This window comes from Amblyomma americanum, chromosome 3 (assembly GCF_052857255.1).
Source record: "Amblyomma americanum isolate KBUSLIRL-KWMA chromosome 3, ASM5285725v1, whole genome shotgun sequence".
NCBI lineage: Eukaryota > Metazoa > Arthropoda > Arachnida > Ixodida > Ixodidae > Amblyomma > Amblyomma americanum.
The window spans coordinates 163373650-163396950 of NC_135499.1; the positions used below are offsets into that span (position 1 = coordinate 163373650).

General features: G+C 44.0%; 1 protein-coding gene across 3 annotated transcripts in view; it reads left to right on the top strand.

Annotated features, from left to right (window-relative positions):
• Nucleotides 1-23301, top strand: part of LOC144125324 (guanine nucleotide exchange factor DBS-like) — a 216447-nt gene that overhangs the window by 182937 nt on the left and 10209 nt on the right. For all 3 annotated transcript variants that reach the window (XM_077658599.1, XM_077658601.1, XM_077658600.1), the window contains 11 exons: nucleotides 2172-2699; nucleotides 3978-4169; nucleotides 4903-5109; nucleotides 6623-6808; nucleotides 9332-9411; nucleotides 15841-15907; nucleotides 18684-18799; nucleotides 20493-20562; nucleotides 20670-20768; nucleotides 22341-22433; nucleotides 23175-23300. In XM_077658599.1, coding sequence (XP_077514725.1) covers nucleotides 2172-2699; nucleotides 3978-4169; nucleotides 4903-5109; nucleotides 6623-6808; nucleotides 9332-9411; nucleotides 15841-15907; nucleotides 18684-18799; nucleotides 20493-20562; nucleotides 20670-20768; nucleotides 22341-22433; nucleotides 23175-23300 — 1764 coding nt within the window. The remainder of the gene's footprint in view (nucleotides 1-2171; nucleotides 2700-3977; nucleotides 4170-4902; nucleotides 5110-6622; nucleotides 6809-9331; nucleotides 9412-15840; nucleotides 15908-18683; nucleotides 18800-20492; nucleotides 20563-20669; nucleotides 20769-22340; nucleotides 22434-23174; nucleotide 23301) is intronic.

The following is a 23301-nucleotide window of genomic DNA, read 5'->3' on the forward strand; positions in this document are numbered from 1 at the left end:
TGTAGCCGTAGGTTCGATAGTTCTTCCTCCTAGTTTCCTCCATGCTATCTGCTCCAGGTCTGTAGGCTTGCAAGGATATGCAACAACGTCTTGAGATGTATATCTAGTAGTTAAATGCATAACATGCATGCTAGAATGCGTATTTAAACAAATATTAATAAAGCCCGAGCACGAGAAACTCGGGACCTATTTGGTCGCTGGGAGAGAAATGTGATTTAGACAAAGCATCAACTTGCACGGCTGACGAAGCGCCCCTGTTATAGTTTTTGAGAAACTGACTACATGGTGGCACAGTGAGTACTTTTTGACTTCCAATAGCGCTTAGGCTGCAGAAGTGCCACGTTTTACAGAAATTATTTAGACGTTATTGTTCATTGCACAGTAAACGGACCTGACGTGGGCATTTACATTTATGTGGACGCATACGGCAACATTAGCTTCCTAAAAACCGCTTTAGACGTTACAGCCACATTTTCGTTTTTAGTAGGTTACAGGTGGCACACTCACATTACGTTGTTCGCGACCTGTTTTGATGCGGCTTTGGATTGCTCTGGACAGCCGCGCAGTAGTGTGCATCGTCAGCTTGTAATATGGCACGGGATATGTTGTATGTTTTTCAGCTCAAGGAGAAGGGAACATGCAAATGGCCGCAGTACCATGATTCTCGTCGCTTTGTAAGAATAGTGCCTAGCGCAGGGCAGATGGAATTGCGACACGGTTAATTGCTCGCCTCGCCAGTGTTGTGCAGTTCCTTTCTGCTACTTTCCTTCAAATTATTTGTTCTATATTCTAGTTTTGTACCTTCAACTTATTCGTGCTTCGCGCAAAATTAGCGACTGCAGACAAATTTTGTCAACTGCTGACTTTGCCGCATTCGGTCGATCTTCGTAAACATGAATAAAAATGGAAAAGAAAGAAAGAAAATTGCTTAATGGCGCGTAACAGAGTTTAGAGCTGCAGTGAGGAAAAATTATCGCAACATGCAGCTGCAGAATTTTCTGTGATGCTCATCAGTGAACGGCGCGCCTTTACCTACATTTAGCCTCGGTTTGAGTTAGCAACAGCACTAAAAAGTAAATGGAGACCGTAGGCTTGCACATTTCCGGTTCAGTAAAAAAAAAAAAATGCGCAGTCAGTTTATGTAGTTCTGAGGAGCGTTTCTTCTTTTGTTCATACAGTATCCGTTAAAGGGCGCTGCGTGCAGTTGACTTGGTGCCAAATTTCATTCTAACAAATAATGAAATGCCTCTCCAGCCCGAACTGGAGTGGGTCTGTATTTGCACTGCGAGAACTTGTTGCTGTGAGCCGCGTATTTGCCGAAACTTTCCACAGGTACAGTCTATACTTAGTGGCGTACGTAGCGGTAACCGGTTAGAGAAAATTATTTTCGAATGTATGCCTGCAAGAGAAGGGATCTCTGTTTACTCGTATTCATAATGAACGGTATCAAGCTTTTCCATGAGAGAAAGCTTCCTGAAAATGCTCGTGCTGATCGATAACCCTGCACCTGTAGCGCCAAAACTTTTTTCCGCATACAGGTGCGCTTGTAGCACGTCGCCTGTCTTCTGCGCGAGAACAGACAAGGCGGCCGCGGCGCTGTTGCGTCTACTTTAAATCCCCAAAATTAGTACGGAAACCACTGAACTTGGAGCTAGCTTCTCTGCTGATCGATCGTCGTCACGCTCGCACCATAAAAAAAAGAGGGGGGGGGGGGGGAGAGGGTGTTTAAACTGTAGTCTGTCATATTTTCAGCTTCAGAATAAGTTGCTACCATGCTTCAGGTAGAGCCACGCCGTTGGGTGTTTAATTAGGAAACCACCATGAACATTTGCTTGCTTTGTTTGGTAGCGACCGCTTTTTCACTTGGCAAAACCACACAAATGCAGGGCGAATGGACTTCTTCTGTTGAGAGTTGACTTTCGGTGATATGTTAAAAAGCTCAAGAAGACTGTCCAAAGAGAGAAACAAATGTCACCTCGTCTGTTTTATGTAGTCTTACTTTGAAAATTGCTGCCCCCATTCTTCGGCACGACCTCTCCATTTGCACTAGTAGTAGAGTACACGTGGATTGTTGTAGAAGTCCTCCTTTAAGAGCTCCGCTTGGCTCGTCTGTAGAACAGCGGTTGCGGAGTGTGGTAGGAGAGCTGAGCGCATGCGCGGTCGGTGTGCAGGCGGTGGAGATGTTCACCGGCAGCCTGAAGGAGGTGACTGAGTGCGTGCGCGAGGCCACCCAGCGGCTGCGCGACACCGAGCTGCCCAACGACGTGGGCTCCACGGTGGAGCTGCTGCGCGCCCAGGGGGGCCAGTACCAGGAGCTGAAGGAGGACCTTCTCAATGCGTCGCAGCACGGACACCAGCTTCTGCGCTGTGTGCGGCCGCCGTCGCCGGCGCCCGCCGACCGGGCCCTTGGGGCGCCCGGTGCGACGCCCGCCCAGAGGCTCGTCAACGTGTGCGCCGTCGAGCGGCTGCTCCAGCAGCTGCACAGCGCCGAGCACGGCTTCGACGCCTTCTGGAGCGCGCACCAGAAGCGCCTCAACGAGTGCCTCGAGCTGCGCAAGTTCGAGCAGGAGTTCCGCGAGCTGCAGGCCAACATGGCGGCCAACTCGCGGGAGCTGGCCGCCATGCAGGCGGTCGGGGACTCCGTGGCCCAGGTGGACTCCCTGCTCCACGAGATGGACGAGTTCCGAGCGCTCGCCGAGGTGCGTCTCTATCGCTTATTCCCGTTCTGGACACACTCCCAGCAGTCTTCTGTATACAATGTGCTCGGAATGGCGGAAATTCATAGTCGCGATTTAGGAGACTAGAAGTTGAAGTTTCGTTCACAGAATTGAATGCCGACGTCAAGATATTAGGAATGAAGCCAATGAAGCTTTTAGGTACCCACGTGAGGCACTTATTACGCACTGTAAGTGTGCTATGTTGTTGGCGTGTTTAAGCTGAAACAAGCACCCGGGGAGACATGCAGAGGTGCACCTCACGTACGCCACTTTTCTGTCAGTCCTATCGAGCACTTACATCTTAGAGAGAGAGGATAAAAAGTATTTCCCGCCGGGCGTTACAGCCACAACCTTCAGTTGGCTGTGTTTCTGGCAGTCGATGCGACTCTAGACATGGGAGCAATCTGTGCCTTGACACTATAGGGATGCTCATTCGGCCACTCATCCAGTTGTGTGTATATCGTAGACGAGTCGTAAATGTGCACAACAAAGAATCAACCTGATACTGTTTTTCAGCGACACCTTCTGTATTGAGCTCAAGAGTCCGCTATAAGCAGCCCAAATGGCGTTACGAGTTTTTTTAACCTTGTCGTGCATCCAATAACTCGACGTAAAGTGTAAGCAAGGGCATGCACTTCGCTTGTTAGATGTATGGTTCGAACACTCCTTGGAACGCTAGTCTCGGGTGAACGTCAGTGTGCCGTGCTGGTTTTAAAGTCACTTCATCGCTAGCCGACGCACTTCGTTTTCCTTGTACTGTAATTACCTTGAAAATAAGTTACATCGCTCCCATGCTCCAAGGGAAACAAATATTGGGGCGCTCTTAACAACTGCTAAACGGAGGAAATGCGAAGGATGTGGTTGCAACCGTGACTGTTCGCATATGAGCGTCTGTGGGCATTGACTTTGAAAGGCGGATGCGAGCAGAAAGGGAATAGTTCAGAAAGCAGATGAAAAATCTGCAGTGAAAATATTATCGGAAGTCACGTGGGGACAGAGTGTCACGAGTACTTTAATGCACTACAGGCGCCGGTATGCCTTAGAGTTCGGATGCTGGCGTGTAGGATCAATCCCATTTACGTGAGGAGCGCACGCCACGGTGGGCTCGGAGCGGGTGGCGCAAACTGTAAGAAAGCTTCGAAAAGCCTGCGCGCTTATGTAGGGCAGACACATGCACGTAAAAGCTTTTGACCCACCAGGTGTGGTACACGGAGCATGCGACTGCGTTACTAACTGTTCGCGACGGTGGCGCCCATGCAGGAAGACCTCGAAAAAGCGGAGCAGCTGAGGCAGGCCGGCCGCGGATTGATCATGGCCAGCCACTACGCTGTTGACTCCATCGAGCCCAAGTGCGTCGAATTGGAGCGGATGTGCGCGGACTTCCAGGAGCAGCTGCGCCTGCGGATGGACGTCCTGCATCGCTACAGGGACCTCCAGGGGCGCATCGACAAGGTACAGGGCGTGGCTTGGAACCCGTGCGGTCACCTGCAATGCTCGGCTCTTTTGTCACACGCAAGTCTCATCGCAAGAAGCGCTCCAATATTCTGTATAGCTGAACTCGCGGGAGGCTCATCCGTAAGCGCTTCGTATACAACTCACGTAGTGCAGCGAAATCTTATTACAGCGAAACAGAGAAGGCCCTAGGGTGTAGAGATAATAATGGTCCCGTGAATGAATCTGGGGTAGAAGTTAACAATAAGCGATTGGAAGACTGGTGGCTCAAAAGGCAGGGAGGTGAATTGTATTGTATTGAAAGAAAATGGCGAATTTATGGACCGATGTATTACATCAATAACACCGTTAAAGAAACATATAAAGAAAAAGCCGAGCATGTTGACAACTGTCACCATCCCTTTTCAAAGGGGACGCTCCCATTTTTCATCCATCTTTTTTGCCAGCAGCCAGTGTTGCCCGGTGGGGTGGCCGCGGAGTTGGCTAAAGCTTGTTCCTTTCAAGAGGTGGAACGATGACGTCATTCTCTTTTTCATCATTTCTTGCGACTGTTCTTGCCCCCTCCGTTTTCACTCGACTCCCGCCTTTTGGCGCAATAGCCCATCGCTTACCAAGGCCGTGGCCAGCGTCGTTGCTCGTGACAATTGCGGCTCGCACCACTGCAGCCAAACCTGTATTGATAACGAATGCATGACGTGCATGTTGTTTACGCCTGCGTTCCTTTTCCACGCAGGCCAACAAGTGGTGTAGCCAGGGCGTGGAGCTTCTTGCTACACTGGATATCGAACGCTGCTCGTCCCCCGAGTTTGCTCGCGCTGCCCTGCAAGACATAGACACATTCCTCAACAGCTCTAGCGAATTCAAGCTTGGAGATCCACGCGAGTTTCACCGCTTCTTCAAGGACTTCATCAACAGCGACTCGAAGCCGCTCCTGCAGCAGGTTTGTAGAGAACTTGCAAGCGTTTATAATCACCCCTATTTGTAACAGAACCTCGTTAGGCGATAAGAAAAAAAATGCAGGAAAAGTATGTTAACGCAGCAGACGTATGATCTAAAGGCATTAAAATGTTGGAATGAAGACTTCAGAATAAAGTCAAAATGCATCTATTAACGCTTTCTCTTCCAAAAAATGTCTCAGCATTTATTTCTGCGAAGTCTTGATTTCTGAACAGCTTATTTTCAAGCGCTTGCAGGCTTCTATGCTCATCTGCTTCTTCTTTAATGCGGAAGAGACTCCGCAACGCATTCCCTTTGGTGACTGCAAGTGCGGAAGTACTCGAAAGAGAATCAGAGAAAGAAACAAACTTTATTTCAAGCTTCTGAGATCGGCCCACTTATAACGGCCGCAGTTATAACGAACGCTCCCTTATTACGAATGATGGCGCTGATGCCATGAAAATATGCACTAGAGCAATCGAGCTGCGTCTCAGGTACAGCGAGCAATCTTTTGTTTGGCGGTGTAACTCGGTTAGAACGAAAGAGGAGGCGTCGTCGAATAACTCGCGCTTCCTGCAAGTGCGGAAATTGGAGAACGTCTCAGAGAACCTGTGAAACCCGTCGCCGGGAAGAACGCGGGGACCCAGAATGTACATTTCTGACAAAGCAGCGCGGTGTTACCAAATGCTGCCTTCAAAAACGCATGTCTTGAAAGGCGAGGCCTGCGCTGGTTGAAGTCACGGCAAACTTTTGCGTTAACGTCTCCCTCTGCACGAGTATGGGCGGCAGCGACCAGCGGCTGCTCTTTGTCATTGGTAAATCTTCCAAGATGCGATGGTTTGGGAGCTACGTTTTCGTACGCTGCTGTCTGAACACAAATACCTGGCTAACGCGTGAATTGTTATTTTTATTCGACGAGCACACAACCAGGCATAAGTTTCAATGGGGCAGTGGGCATCACGCGCGATTTCCATGCCGCGGGGCTTGTTGAGTTGTGAGCGCCTGCTCGTGGTTCACAAAATTGTCACGTCCCACGTGTTACCTTCTCTGATTGTGGTGACTGTGCTCTTCTCGCCACCGAATGCCAAGTGCCAGATCTAGCCACCGTACATGGGCCTGATTCACGCGCTCAAGATGTCCTACCATCGGCGCATCATCCAGCGCATGCTGATGCTGATGAGTAAAAAAAATATTAAATAGTGAAGACATTAGTGCGTCTCTTCCAACTGTGGTATAAAGAGACATTTCGTAAGCTTGCCCGGTGCACTGCAAATTTATGTCCTGGGTATCTTTAATGATATGTAAAAAATACATCTTGGGTTCACCACATCCAGAACGCAGGACACTTTCATGGGCTCTGATTGCACGGTAGAAAAACGCAAAGGTGCAGGCTGCTGTTTCCTTATGTTCTGTATTATTGACTATACAGTGTACGGCTGTGTGAGATAATAGGCAATGTCTCGACTAGGTAGTTGTAAGCGCCATTCATGACACCTGGTTTCCTATGATCCTTTCAGGTTTTAAAAAGGGTAGACGATGTTAAGCTGATGTGCGAGAACAAGCAGGCGAGTCTTCGCAAGCTCGTTGCCCGACAAGTTAGGCCAGTGCAAGCAGTTGCCCCGGAGCCCTCCACTGTGCAGCAAGATACTCTGGCCTACGACGCCGAGGCACGCCTTTATCCTTCCAAGAAAGCAGCTTCCAAGGTGCTTCGCTCTCACTAAGCACAACTGGCACTGTGATCGTTTGTTTCATGCTTGTGATCTGTGGTTACGTTGGCTTTTGTACAAAGAATTTAGAAGATTTTTAATTTCGTTTATATTGAGTCTATAATACTAAGTCATCTGTGTGTAGATATGACTGTAGGCTATGAAGAGTGCAGCAGTGGGTCATGTAACGTTAGAAATGTCGTGCAATTTTACCTACACTTGGCAGCTTAGCACATGTACAGGTGAAAGACAATACTCTTTTTGCCAATCAACACAGCTGTAAGCAAAAATACACATACCATATACAGTGGTATGAGTTTTTGCTGGTCCAATAATGGAGAATATTTTTACATGGAAAATTCTCTTGAAATAATTAAACACAAATATTAGTAAGAAGAAAATCAAGGCTTGTAGTTTTTGCTAACATCTACATGTTGAGAGTTGCAGGCAATTCAAGTCGCCATGACATTTAGTTCTGAGCTGAGGGCACTCTGATTGTGGGACGATATTGGTTAGAAAAGTGTTTACTTGTGCAATGACTTTTAGTTGTGATTTTGCTTTTACTTTAGACAGTGCAAATCTATAATACTGTTTAGGATTTTTAGTCCAGCAATATCACCTGTTTATTAGATGAAGCACGTATCTTTCTTTACATGTTTAGAGCTCGAATGCATACATCATCGCATTAGGTAAAATCTGAAATGAAATGTACACAGGACATTGAGACTTTTGTTGCATATTTTATTCTTTTTGGATCTGGCGTTGTAGTGATTGGATTTGTTCATCGAATGTGAGAAAGCTTTTTTTTTTATTGGATATGTTGCTCCTAGCTAAAAGCAAGGGTGATCAGGCCAGTTTTTAATTTTTGCTCTCCTTTTCTCTGGGCAACCTCTTTGTGTGTATAGGTGTTGTCTTGTGGTAGCAAACCGTTTTGCCAATGAATGTTTCCATTGCATGTAGGAGACGTCCTAAGGAATTTGTTCCTCCATTTTGATTATGTAGTGCTTTTCTGAACTTGCTAAAAAACTGAAATTATTTGCACAAATCACATGCTTCTAATGCATACCATAGCCTCTAAATTTTTGTTTAAAAAAAGCAATTGTTACTCTAATGATGAATTTTTCAGTGTTAATATGATCAAAAAGAATTTTCTGTGACTTCTTTTGCAGTGTACCATGCTTGACAGGTTGCTGTTCTTAGAATGAGGAAGCTTTCACGCTTTGCATTTGCTGATTTGTTTTAAAATTTTTAGATATTAAATTTTATAGCGCTGCCTTGATTTATTTGTATGCTTGTCTGTTGTGTTGTTTTTGTGCAGGTGTTTTTTGAGTTAGCATGGCATATTTGTAGTGTAGCATGACAGAGCCTCACAATCAGGCCTTGGAATGTGTAAAATTAGTTGGAAAGTTATTTTATATAATTATTTTTTATGTGCAATTGTATCAGAGCAGAATCTCGTATTTGTCTGTTTCTAACATCATGTTTGACACAGAAATTTTTAGCTCCTCGCTGATTCGTGCATGACAAAATGTATATAGAATGCACTTTTAAAATTTTGTACCTAAGTTATGCCCTTCACTGTGTGGCCCCATTTTACAGTACTAGGCATGCTTGTTGAATTCAATAAAGAGTGTGATGGTGGCGGCACGCATCACTAAACACAGTGCATGTTGCTGGTTTCTTTTGGTTCTTATTTTGGCATGCACAAGAACTTTCACAGCACATCATTCTTCTCTACCTTCTTGTCTGGTGGTGATGAAGCAGCCTTGGAAGCAGGAGGTAAAGGTTAACTTGATTGCACAGACATTGGAGCCCTTGTAGGCATCTTTAGTAATGAGTTTTTATCCATTCTGTGCTCCAGGAGAGATCAAGACTGTTTCTGCTCATGATTCTGAAATTGCAAGTGATTTGTGTTGCTTTCTCATATTGTTTATTTTTTCTACTGGTGAGTACAGCCTCATTGTTTTAATTTTTGTGTATTTATAGCACTACACGAATTGTACTAATATTTTGTGCTGCTCATAAAAAATGCTTTCTTCTGCTTCCAATGATGCATTGAACCATAAGTGAATGCTGTTGCAAGCTCATGCATTTTCAAGATAGCTTGTTCTTGTTTTCGTGCATTATGCTAACTATGCATGTTGCTAACTGGCATGCTTGCATTTACTAACACCTCAGAACCAACCATAACTTCCGTGAAAACCTTTTGTAAGCTTATTACCATGATAGCCTGCGTAAATCTTATCTTGCTTACAAATGTATACTCCTGGCATTTAACCAAACCTCTCTAAATTTTACCTGCATGGTGACAGTATCAGATTCGTTGCAGCTTATTGAACAGATGAGTACTGCTGAATTTGTGTATGTTTACATTGGCAAGATCGCAACACTAGTGAGAGGCCTATAACAATCAAGAAAAGCTTAAATGCAGTTTACTAATCTTTCCTATTAGGATTATATTTCATCTGCTGAATGTCTCTCTGAATGCTTTGCGTGTGTGTTTGCTTTCTCTGAATGCAGCACGTAGAAGTTTGCTTTGCTCAAAATGAGGGTGTGGACTCTGGCCTGCAGTCTCTGGAAATTCTCCAGGACAAGAAAGGGTGACTGACTTGTGATTACTTTACTGCATTTGTACTGGATTGCCTTTAATATAGTGCAAAATGTTCTCAGGATGTCTCCACAATGTGCATATGACCTAAAAGTTGAGTAAATTTTCTCATTGCACCATTCTTTGTTGACAGGACCTTCAAAAACTTTCATTTGGAATTTCATTATTTGTAATTTTTATAGCTTATCATGAAGATTTTGACATGTTAAGCTTACAGCCTTTCCTTAGAAAAACAAAACAAATTTCTTGGCACAATGTGAGAAGATTCTGAAGCATTTTTCTCCTTTTTGGCCTGAGTGCGTACCTGACAGGGAAAAAATAAATGTTCATGCATAATGCGCACAAGACAGGAACTTGACAGGCAAGACTGCATGTGCACAGCGCTAACTTCCAACACTCATTTTCCGCCAACTGAGCCATACTTACACCCCACAGCCACAAATGCCCCAGCGCATGTAGTAATGTGCCTCGTATCATCTTTGTGTCTTGTCCTTGCGTTTTTATCGCATTTGCGCTGTTTTAAAGGCATTTATGGTGATGCATCAGACTAGAGCATATATACTCCGTTTCAAACATAGCACGCAACGATGCCAAAGCTAGCGCGTCTGTTCACGCAGGCTAAGTCCGCGACCAAACAGCAGTTCGCCATACAACCACAGTGACCGCTGACATATTTCGTTGCGGAAAATCTCAAGTACCTTGAATGGCGACCTGCTGCTCTTCGTTTTACCTCTTGCCATGTTTTCGTCCTGCGATGACTCATAGAAAGTTCTTGAAGTAAGAACGACACGTGGCGATATGATACGTGGCTCATGGGGCGAATCCCCTCACTCCATCCGCTCCTAAAAAATAGTCCACATTCGGTGAAAGTTATAGCTATAGGGCACGAACACTGAGCGCCTAGCAGTTCTGACCGTGATTTTCAGTGCCAGAAGTTCGTTTAAATCGCTTTTTGTTTTCGTCCAAACACTTACCGAGGAATCGAGAAGAACAAATTATACGTGGCGGAGTAATTTTGGCTTCGCGGACGGACTGCATCCGCAGCCTCTGCAGCATTGCTTGCTATGTATGAAACTGAGTAAAGTGAGTCTTGTGCAGAAATTAACCTACTATGAACATTTTTGATGATTAAGGGTGTCGTGGTTTGTTCAAAGGACGTGTTATGCATGCTGTTCTTTTGGCTGAGTCGTTGCGGTCTTCAGGAGCGTAGCCACAGCAAAAGAATAAAAATTCAGTGTCTCGCTTCGTCGAGAGCATGAAATTGTTTTCAAGACAGGAGTAGCATATTCTAGGATTAGCCATATATGATGCTAGGCGTACTATCTGAATAGGTTTTAGTCGAGACCTTTGGCTGCTTGAAGTGTCTCCGCCTTCGCCCACTTCTGTTATTCAAACTGGGCAGCGCGATCAGTCTACTTATCTCCTTTAGCTTGCCGGTTTTCGGGAAGTGTTTCCTCATGCTTACAACTTGCCTTGCAGGTGGTACCTGCCATGTGCGCCGTGTACGATGTACAGTTCTACGAGGGCACTTAGCAGTGGAAAAAAGCATAGTGAAGGCGAAAATCTTTAAAATTTACTTCTTTTACACTGCAGCATGGTGTTTTTGATAAACGCGAGAGCACTTTTGAGTTTGCGATCTTTAGCAGCGCTGAGCCTTTCTTGAAGGCATTCTGGAGATTAAGCCTTCTTTGGTCATTTTAGGAGGTAGCATCAAGAAAGAAACTTCGATTCGAATACGTTAAGCTTGATACACAGATGAAAAGTAATTGAAGGGCGTCAAACTTCTGTTTGGCGTTTTTTTTAGCACCTCTCTTGCACTGATGGAAGGAAATTACTCCGTGTCGCAAACATCTCTGTGTTCAGTGTAAACCTTTTGCCTCCTCGGGAGTGTGCTGACAAAAGTAACGCATGCCCCTTCAGTATCTTAGACACTATTTTTCGTTACCAACCTTACAAATAACTTTACACGGCAGTTCAAAATGCCGGAGTAGAGCGCATAGCATCGTGAACAGAACGGACGGGAAAGCGCGGGAGGAGGGAAGGGAGGGGGCGACTAAGCGGTCCCAGTTTAATCATGCATTTTGTAGGTTGTTCTTGTCGAATAAATGAGGTTCAGCACTTTTTGACGACGTAAAATTACTTGCTTGGGTGACTCCCCGCCCCGCTTAAATCCGCCCCTGCCACTTTGTGCGGAGAGCCTAAGCGAAACGAAAAACTCCTTTTGGTTCAATGCAGTTGAGGACAACCTCTTGTATTCGACTTTTGCTTTAGCTTAAAGGGGCTGCGAAACACCGCTTGAACGGATGCCGGTTACACTTCAGATGGATTCTTTATGTCGCACAGATGCTGACTCAAAAAGAATTACGAGAATCGATGCATAGGAACGGGAGTTATTCAGTGAAAAAATTTCAAAATACAAGCAAACAAAATGTTGCCCTCAACTCTATTTTCGCACAGCTTCCCATTCCCATTTCACTCTCCCAATGACGACACACTGTGCGACCAATCAAAACAGCCTATCTTAGCACGTGGCGGAAGTTTACACCCCATCGTTGCCCGTTCTCTGTAATTCGTTCATGCCAAGGCTGGCGGCGCCGTTTGCATGGTTGCAACAACCATGTGAACGCCCAGCTGACCCAGCGATGCTTCATCGTCACCACGACGGCGCAGAAGGGAACACTGATCATAATAATAATAATTGGTTTTTGGTGGAATGGAAATGGCGCAGTATCTGTCTCATATATCGTTGGACACCTGAACCGCGCCGTAAGGGAAGGGATAAAGGAGGGAGTGAAAGAAGATAGGAACGAATAGGTCCGTAATGGAGGGCTCCGGAATAATTTCGACCACCTGGGGATCTTTAACGTGCACTGACATCGCACAGCACACGGGCGCCTTGGCGTTTTTCCTCCATAAAAACGAGTGACGTTCTCTTACTTATGGATTCCATCTCGAGCGCGAGATACTGCGACGGTGTGTCAGCCTGCGCAAGATATCAGACACATTTAACATAGCGCTTACCGCTACTGCTTATCGCCATTCATCGCCCTCTAGCGCGCTGGTTGGTCACGGCGAGCAAGGAGCGCGCGCTGTTGACGGGAACGTGGCGCCATCTGGCGCCGCCGCCAGGTGATCCTCCACAAGCTGACGATGCGCGCTGTCTGCTAAATGTGAACTGAACGCATCATTCCTTGGGACCGAAACGAACGCTTATAGAGTGCAATGGCTCGATCGGATCAACTCCGCAAAGCCACTCTCAGATACAGATAGTATCCATAAGTGTTAGTGCTAGGTCGTAGGATGTTTACAGAGAGGCGCAATGTCCATCGATGCAAAAAGTAGCCAGAGCCTCTAGTGGTGTATTTTTGTTTTACTTGCTTTACAGTGCTTTTATCTAGGGGAAAACAAGTTGGTTTTGTTAATGTAATATAGAACGCAAACACTTGACAGAACGTATTTCTAGTTATTAACACAATTTGCAGTATATTTACTCTTTGTCCAATCATAAAGCTCGCCCTCCGTGATGTCATATCCGATGCTGAAAACCGCCAGTGTGTGGTGACACCGTCAGCGCCATGAATTTGTTTTTTGCGAGCTAATTAAAATATTGAAAACAGGAGTATACGGGGTACGACCGATGCTAATAGCATCACTATAACTCCTTCTATGCAACCAACGGGCAAAATAATGCACTGAAAATGTGTTTCGGGGTCCCTTTAAGGAGGACACATTAATTTACGGGTACTCGTGGCCTTCATTAAGCAATGATGGTTATTTCGAACACTAAATGTCTTTTAAAACGATAGCCTTGTGAGTTTAGGTTATTTCTAGGGCTATATCGAAGAAGCTTCATTGTCGCTACAGTGGTCTGCTCTTTGCTTCCTTTTACAGCATTAGCTTGCATTAGAGCGTTGACTTGCTGCGCCCAAGCAATTTTGTCTTATGACACTTGAGCCATGAAATAATGCCTTTAGTTGTCTTGTGATCTATGTGGACATGACAGTGGAAACATATGGCGGAAGGGGAGGGGGACATATGACATTTGGGGGGGGGGGGGGGGGATTGCTATACGACCTTATACCTGTATGTCACTTCCTCGTCCGGAGGACAAATTCAGGGCGCTTTTTGTTTATTTCCCTCCGGTCGAGTTGAGTTGAGGTGTTGAGGCTTCAGGAGGGATTAGCCTTGCTTACTCTGCCGGCAATTGCTCCACCGTAGCGTCACTTCTATGGTTCCCTCTAGTTGTAGGGAACAGAACTGCCAAGTATCTCTTAGCATTTGCATGGACTGTTGTGACTTTTGCTGCTGCGAAATGTGTTGCATTGCTAAGTGCAAACCGCATTAAAATCAAGCGAACAATTTAACAGCACTTTATGGCACAGGACGAAGCCTGTTCGTCACTTTGAGTCGCAAATGTACTGCTACGATATGAAAATAGTCTACCTGGTGCCCTAGTCAACTGGTTATTGTCAGCCGTGTTGGTTGAAGAAACCTCGGCACCAAGCCGTTAGGCTACTCTTTAAAGAAGGTTTGCTCTACACTGGTAGGTAAACTATATGAAATCAGTGATGCATTTATGAGGTCAGTGTGACGTGCCCTACTGTCATAGAAGCTAACCGTTTGTAAAGGCGCACGTTGCTGGACAAGTATGTGTCATACCTTTTCACAAGAAAGGTTGCATAAATGTTTAACTATATACTTGGACTCAAATGCATTATGCAGAAAATTATCAGGGTAATAACAAGTTGATGGTGACAGACAACGAGTGCACGTCACAAACAATCTTAGAACAAACGTCCAACTGCAGTTAGTAAACTCTCTACTTGAGTAGCTTCTTCCTCGAAAGGAAAATTGTTGAACCACTGGAAGTAAAGCATACACTCCAAAGTTCGCCGGAATCCCGCTTGGCGAGGGAAAATCATAGCGTTTGGCAAAAAATGCACACTAAGAAAAAACTGAATACAAAAAAGGAAAACCCATTGGTGTTTCGACGCCCATACGTGTGCCTTGATTACAACGAATCTAATGACCTGACGGTGAATTATATGGAAATGATTTTCGCAAAGGAGTGGATTGAGAGATTGCCTTATGTGCAGTTAATCGCACGTGGCGTTGAATGAGCGTACAAGAATTCCATGCAAGCGTTCTGAGAGTAATTGTCCCTTGGCAATCACACGATCAGCGTCCCACTCGATGCCGCGTCCCAGTCTCCCAGAGGTATACATCCGCTGTGTTAAGACAATCATCCCAATATTGTTCATCGGCCTGTGCTTCGTTTGGTTGAGAGCAAAGTAAGGTGACCAGAAATATCCGTAATCAAGGCACCCGCATACAGTTTCTGGTGAGTGCGTGTTTTTTCCCAATCGCTAAAACATATTGTTTCCGCTAGGTACCTCCAAGTGAATGGGAACAGTTTTTGTAGCACCTGTTTATTTGAAAAGTTTAATCGAGCGTGTTTTGTTACGGTTAGAATTCAAGTTTTACACATTATTGGTCGCTAAGTTTCTGCGCATCCATCACCATATACTACCGCATAAAATTCCTGTTGGTTTTTTTATTTGACTACAACACTTATAGGTATAGGTCACTGTGTCCACTGCAAAGCCGTAACTAAACGGAGAGTTAGGCCTCGTAGACCTAGGAAAAGCTTTGTTCTTGACTTTTTTTAATTTGGTAACATTTAGGTTGTCGTCTCACAAAAAAAATTCCTGCTTCTCTGTTACGAAATTATGCTTAATCGAGAGAGGTCACGTGACCTTCTGATGTCATCACACTCTGCCCACCGGATTGTGAGCTAACTGGACACCTTTGCCAAATTCAACGCTGTTACCACTTGTCGACCATGACGCTGCTCTTGAGCCTTACGGAAGCTCGGAATGAGCAATCCGTGTCTCACAAGCCCCATTAGTAGCTGTGTTTTAATCAGCCACCTTCCGTGGCAGTGGCGCATCGTTTAAGCGCTGCAGCACTGCGCAAGTAGTGGTATGAGGACTCTTCGCAATCTCTAATTATGATTGAGAGGGTCGTGACGTCATCAACACCTCGTGACCACCAGTGGACCAATCATTGGGTACCTCCAAATTTGAAAATCTGAGGGCCCCCGAAATTCGGAAGTTGGCCAACCCCAGAAAATGAACTAAAGAGGGTTAGTAGGTCGGATTAGTATAATCTCATATGATAATCCAATGAAAGCCACTTGAACATTCTAGAAGGTGTTGACTCATGCGTACTATGTGAGAACAATGGAACCCGTAACAACCATATCGTTGGCGGGAAAATCTCAAGAAGCTTATTAGACTCTCATTGTAGTCACCACAGCAGGCAACATAAATGCTATCGCATTTTCTTTTTTAAAAAATTTCGTCAAGAAGGCTCCCAAATTTTTTGTGCTACAACTGCATTGGTTCATTGCTACTTGCAGGCATGTTATGACCGAGCTGATTGAAACCGAGAAGACCTACGTTCATGAGCTGTACAGCATTATCCAGGTAAGGTATAGGGAAATCGCCCTCTTTCTTTAAATTCGAAAACGAGATAAAACTACGGGATGTGTCTCTGACAGCAACTTGCCGATGGACGAAAACATGCCGCATCATCCCATCGATTTTAAGTGCTGGGTTAATAATATTGTGTGAAGTGCGTCATTATCGTTTCTAACGGAATACACTACATATTAGCACGGTAATGGTCTTAGGTAAATGTGGGGAAACGAGGAACTTGCACTGTGTGTATATATATGCAGTGTGTTTCACCTAAGACTTTCTGCAATTTTCAAAGACAGTCATTTTGAGTTAAAGGAGCTTTTTTTCGGCTTAGCATTGTCAGCCGTGTAATGCATCAGCATGCAGATAAGACGTGCTAATTTAATAGAGGCTCGTTAACTAATATTGAGTAGTTAACTTTTAGCTATTATTTTTAGGCTCCTTAACTATTGAGAGGCGTGTACCTTACAAAAATTTTTGTAGAAAAATAATTGAAAGGTTATTCGTCAATGTGGAGAAATTATATTGAAATAACATTGTTTTTCTCTTGATAAAACATTGATGGGCATTCAGATTTCTTGAATATTGGGCACTGAAATTCCATTGAAATTTTATTGAGTAGTGTTGTGTTGAAATTTTGTTGCTTTATTAGAGATATTGTGTTGGGAAATTTTTCAGAACTGCCACTGCACATAAAATTAATAAAAAATTAATATGCATGCGTTCCTATTACGCCCTCCGCCGATGCAAATCTCGGTGTACATCTGCTTCAAGTTCAAGAAATGCGGGCAACCAGTGCTCACACTTTTATTGCTTCAAGCTCGTGTTGATGTTGCGATGCAAACACCTAGTAGTGGATATTATGCGAGCACGCACACACGCACGCACAAGCCCAACGCATGAAGACAGCCCTCGCATTACAAAGCATGGAGCAGTTTGCAGACGGGACTGTAAAATACGCCGTGACGGGAAATCTGCTGATCTTGATTTATCTCATCTTCGTCCCTATATACTCCTCTACAATAGTGTCTCGATGGATGCAGGTGATGAACTGCCAATCATCAAAGTTTTCTTAATTATTATTGAGATTTTTGCTTATTTTGTGTGTCATACAATTAATCAGGTTCACATGGGAAGTTCTGTTAGTTGGATACCTTGATCACTTCACGAACATCCAAAAATAAAGCCAATAGTAAGAGCTGCTTTTGCATGAGCGCACATACGAACCTCCACAGCACATCAGCCTTAGGGTTCATTGTAGCAGCGGCACTTTTCTTTTTATGAAATGGAGATTTTGAGCTGCTTACTAGAGTCTTTACAGGAGCTGCGTTCTGACTGAGCATAAAGTATATATGGTAAGACTCAGGTACCAGGTTGGACAAAAGTTCTGGGGCAGGGTCTGCTGTTCATCGGTATATCCTGCCACTAAAGATGCCGATAAAGCTATCAAGGTTCTCAGAGGTTACAGCGATACTTCTGCCGTCTACAGATATTTTGAACTTTGGCGGTGTCGTACCTTCCTGATTATACTGCTGAAAAGCAGACCCTGTGGCGTGGGAACTTTTGACCGACCCTGTACATCAGGCGCATCTAGATTAGGACTACTTTTTAAAGTTAGGCTTAGATATAACTCAACGACGTGCACTCAGTAAATACTTCATTGTGAAGTGTTCAACAAAAATTTCATTGAGGTTTGTTGAAAAAGTTTAATGACTGTTTAAATGACGTTGAAAATCTGTTGGGTCAACAAAACCACAACAGAATATTAATGGGAACTCAAAGCTTATTTTTGTAATAGCCCACCGTAAGTAATATCAATATTAGTTTTAAGATTTTTGAAGACGCGGTTACCCTCGGCGCTGTGGTCCAACAAATTTTGGCTACATCGCGCCAACATACATGCGCTTTCGAGAAGTTTGCAGGCAAAGCAACCTTTCTCCAGTGCGTGTAACTCGTCGAAATAGCCCAGCTGGGCCACAGCGCCGAGGGCAATCGCGTTTTCGAAATTCTAAAACTGATATGGGTGTCACTTACGGTGGGCTACACGCCTCCCTATAATTAAGGAGCCTAACAGTAATAGTTAAATGTTAACTATGCAATATTAGTTAACCAGCCTGCTAGTTAGCATATCTTTGCTGTATTCTGATGTACTACATCGGCGAGAATTTTATGAAGCAGTAAGCGCTCTCCTATCTGGAAAGCCTATTTGCGACGAAGCAAAGCACAACAGAACTTTATCGAGAAATATATTTCCACGACTGTTTGGAGTCCGGGTGACTTAAAAGGAGATAGAAAGACAACAGTCGCCTGTTGTCTTTTTTGTTCTACTTACAGCTTGTCTGCAAAAGTCATTTTTGTGTTTATGGTTGATTTACTACTCATCCTCTTGGTTTCCCTTGGTTTGAATGAAGGGCAGTTTTTTGGTAAACTTATGTGTCGTGCCCAAATGACCGAGTATTGCTGCTGGCAACTTAGATTAAAGGTGGCGTCTGAAATGATTCAAACGTAGCTGCTAAACGCAGGCTCCAAAAGCCCCGGCATATCTAGTACTTGTCATGCAAAGACATACCCGTATGATATGCGTAAGGTTGCATTTCGCAATTGAATATCCGGGTATTTTTCATGGCTTTCAGGGGGCAGTATTTCTCCAAACGTGCACCTTTCGATTCTTATTGAGAATAAACGAAATATTGTGGGTAAACGTTTTTTATAAAGTGGCGAGAGCCATATCTCGACACTGACTTCTCCACGCGTTTTGATGTTTGCATGCCTGTCCGTGCAGGGGTACAAGAAGGAAATGTCTAACCCCGAGATGAAACACCTCGTGCCTCACTCCCTGTACGGGAAAGCCGATATACTGTTTGGGAACATGGAGGCCCTCTACCAGTTCCACAATGAGTGAGTGTGAGGAGGCAAAATGGCACCTCTTGTGTCCAAACCTGAAACTCTGTGAACCGGGTCGCAGGTCGTTCACGTTTTGCATGAAGCTGCAGCCTTTAGTTCATGCTATAGCTATTCAGCGTGTGTGCAACGCATGACGTCGAGAAAAATTATATGAAACAAATTTGTGCAAGGTTAGTCAGCTCCATCATCGCTAAAGCCAGTCGTACTCTTAGATACATTCGTCGTAATTTCTCTCTTGCACCATCATCATTAAAATTAATAATTTTCACAACCTACATTCGTTCACAACTCGAATACGCATCATCTGTTTGGGATCCCGGCCAAGTAACTCTCATACAGTCCCTTGAGGCAGTGCAAAATTGCTCAGCCCGGTTCATCTTGACTATCAAAGGACAGCCAGTGTTACCAGTATGAAAGCATACTTGCATCTCCCGCTCTTATCATGATAACCTCGAAGAAAACTATCTCGTCTCTCACTTTTTTATAAAATATACCACCATAACTCAACATTGCGTTCCTTGTGGGCTCAACCCTCATCATTAATTTCATATCGCCGCAACCACATTCAAAAGGTCAACATTCCACACTCAAACACGGTTGCCTATTCTAACTCGTTTCTTCCCCGTAACTGTAATGATTGAAATAACCTCTCTGCATCACTAACAAGTATAACTGGAGAAGAAAACTTTAAACCCGCGTTACAAAGCTTCTTTTTTGCCAAGTGTTAAACCATTTTTCATTTGTTTATGTTGATTGTGTACTGTGTTCCTTATTACATTTTATATTTTGTTATATTTTTGACACCAATGCCGCCTTCTAGAAATTACATTTTGCACCTCGTTGTTCCTTTTTTCTTTTGTTTTCTTTTGTTTACTTCATGTGCTGACTTCCGCAGCAAACATTTATTATCTAAACCTTCTGTCTTGACATTGTGTAACCTGCATCCGCCCCTTCCCTCTTTAACGAACATCGGAACCCCGAAGGGTAATTTAAATGAATGAATAAATAAATAATTGCAGGAAACAATACCTCCGTATCAAACAGGTCTTTAATTGACTGTTTTTGCAACCTGTAGGTGAACATTTTCATCTAGAATGTAGTGAGTCTTATGACGGCGCCGATTCTTTTGAGCACAAAATATTATTTTATGACGCCGTTATTTTGGTAACGAAATAACTATGACTTACAAGTCTGTCATGAGTTTTATTACTTTTATTACTTTTTTTGCATGGCAAATGTCAGGCAAGTGTTCTGTTGAGGTGAAGCGGCTCTTTCGAATTTCGCACAAGTACTGGCACAAATTTTCAACATTATAAAAACAATAGAATGCGTCTTCGTTCACTCCCAAGTGTCCTTCAATTTGAAGGGAAGTATAGGACTGCAATTTATTTTACTTTTGTTGCTCGCCGTTTTGAAGAGACCATAATCACCACATTTGTCGAAATCGACGTCACGGTGGTGTCGTGGATCCTCGCTCCGCATGCAGGCTTACCTCGGCCCGCTTTGTGCTTACTGAGGCAGAGATTATCATTTCGCCCATGGGGGACAGCGAAAAATTTTCACCAGTTGTTTGAGCAGTGAGCAGGGTGTCCAGATCTCAACATCCCATCATTTGTTCCTTAATTGTCTTTCAGTGCTTGATTTACAGCGCTTTTTGATTGCGTTTTATTGCTGTGTTTGTTTATAGCGTCTTCCTAGAGGATCTTCAAAACTGCCGAAGCACTCCTGAGTTAGTGGGAACCTGTTTCGTTCAACGGGTAAGCCAGTACTGCAGCGGACCTTAACGTTGCTAACCTGAGGACGCCGCCGATTTTCTTTGAAAAAACTTTCTACAAAATGACGTACGCTTTTTTCTTCTTTGCAGAAGGAAACCTTTCATAAACTGTACAGTACATATTGCATGAACAAACCAAAGTCCGAAGCACTGAGACTCCAGTGCGCCAACGATAATGCCTTCTTCAAGGTAAGAGCGCCCCCCTCCCTCCATGTTGAAAATCATGCGCCACATGGTAGCAGCCGCGGGAACTAGAACCGCTGGTCGCGAATTTCTGGTAATGTGTGTGAGAAAGGCTGGTGCTTGACAGGGTGTCAGGCTGATCAATAACACGATTTTTGCAATATTCTGACCCATGATACATTGCATGCGTACACGAGAATGGTCCAGTAAGTAACTGTATGAAGTGCCTAAAAAAGTGTTATAATTTCTCCATTTATTTATTAAGTGCGAGTTTATACTTCCTTCGTAGGCAAATCGTACAACTTGCCTACTGCCGCTATCCAGCGCCGCTTAGTGGCTGCGCCTGCACAGAGTTTTACACAAACTGTTGATAAGGAATTTCTGGATTACTGGGCTCGCTTAAAGTTTTTGTATGCGAAGCGTTGGAGACATTGAGTAGTTCTGTTTAAAAGCCGCTCAAAACTAAATACTACCTTCATGTCGACATGTGGAACGGCGCAACAGCGACAGCCCTGCAGCATGGTGGCACACATCAGTGCCTTTTTTAGGCGTAAGTGCGTGAAAGAACGTACAAGCGTGTGTATATGTAGGCTGAAAAATAATGCAAGAGTCTGGAAGTTTGATATCAGGATAGACATTGCATTATTCAGCGCAAGACTACTTTCTTGCGGTTCTCGCCTCAGTTCTTTTCGGCTCCTCAAATTCACTGGCGTTTGCTATCACGCTCCTTTATTATTGCTTGCATTAACACATCAAAAGAAATTGCAATTGATTAAAATAGTTACGTCGACTTATTTTGCATCGTTTCTAACGCATTTGTAGTGAGGTGAAGCATTTTTACGCAAAGCTTTCTGCGGTGCTATAAAATTGTGGTGCTTTTTAATCACAACTCAGTCCATTTAAAGTTACTTGCTCGTTTACACTATTATATGCAAAAGGGGAAAGTCACATTTGTAGTGGAGTTTTTGATGAAAATATGAGCCCTGTATGTTATTTGACGGACATCGTGAAACATGCATGCCCAATTTGTCCATAATATCTGCTCGAAACCACAGCAGATTAAGCAATTCTTGTCAATGAATGCTTCTGTTAAAATTCCTTCTCACTAATCCTTCTCTGAATGTTGGCGTTGTTAGGAAACTGTTTTTAACACAGGATTGTTATGCACTGCTAATATGAAAACTTATCCTGACTAAATCGTAAGACTAAGCCGAGATCCCATGTAAAGCCAGCATGAACTAAATCGCCCCGTTAAGAACTCTGCCTTCCCGCCACAGAATGCGAACTGTTCGCCGGCAGACCTCAGTCCACCAGGACACACTTAGAACAAGTAACCAGAAAAATCGCAAATATTGAAATTGCACGAATATCAGTATAAATGGCTTAGACAGCATACAGCACATCCCTAAAACACTTTTCTACATTAGCTCACATCACTGCAAGGCGAAAATATGCATGCTCTACCCCATACTGTCAATATTACCGTTGTTTATGACTAAATAGGATGTCCAGTTTGTCGTTAAGCACAACTTGACTAAACGGTTCATCAATTACTGCTGCATTTACCTGGGTCTCTAGGAATGCCAAAGAAAACTGAACCACAAGCTGCCATTGGACGCCTATCTGCTCAAGCCTGTCCAGAGGATTACTAAGTATCAACTGCTGCTCAAGGCAAGTTTCGTCACTGCTCTTCGTTTATTATAGAGCTTAGTTTGTTATGATTTTGTGGCAAGCGCTCCTGAAACATCTTCAGGATTATTTTTCTCTGCTCAGTAGACTGATCTACGAAGAAACGTTGAGCTATCGCCCAGCTGCCGATCGCTGTTGAATTTTCGGAAAGATTTGGTGAATACAAAATAAATAGTCCCCTTTCAGGAGTTATATATCTAGATTGATTCAGAGTTATAAACTAGCAACAATCGCCAAAAAATAGCCCAGGTTGAACCCATACTACACCTTCTTTGCTTTATCTCAGTTTTGATAGCGAACGGCCCATGTCTCTAGTAATGATTTCAACCATTTAAAATCTGAGTTGAGTGCAGTGCCAAATGCAGGTTTCTAGTGTGGCGACCTCTATTAATGTTACACCATTAAATTATTCATTTCATTGTACCACGTGCATTAGGGTTAATAAATTAGCCCGGCAGACGTCGTACTTGCTTTCTTTATAGGCAAGCACTGCAAACTTGTTTTCATGACAATAGTTAAGTGGATATGTGTATGCTTTCACTTTTTAGCTTTTTTCCTTTCGAGGCCTTTCACAGAAAAGACAAACTTGACTCAGTTTTTTGCATTGCCTGTCGTGTTCCTCGTTTGTAATGGAATTTTTTTTCTGAGATTTGAGCTGATAGTGCTTATCGCCAGTGACTTTATAAAGCGAATTCCTTCTGCGTCCACACATCTTTATTTCAGGATCTCCTGAAGTACTCCGAAGGTTCTGGGGAGCAGTACGAGCTGCAGGAGGCTGTGAACACTATGCTCGATGTACTTAAGCACGTGAACGACAGTATGCACCAAGTCTCGATTACTGGCTTCCACG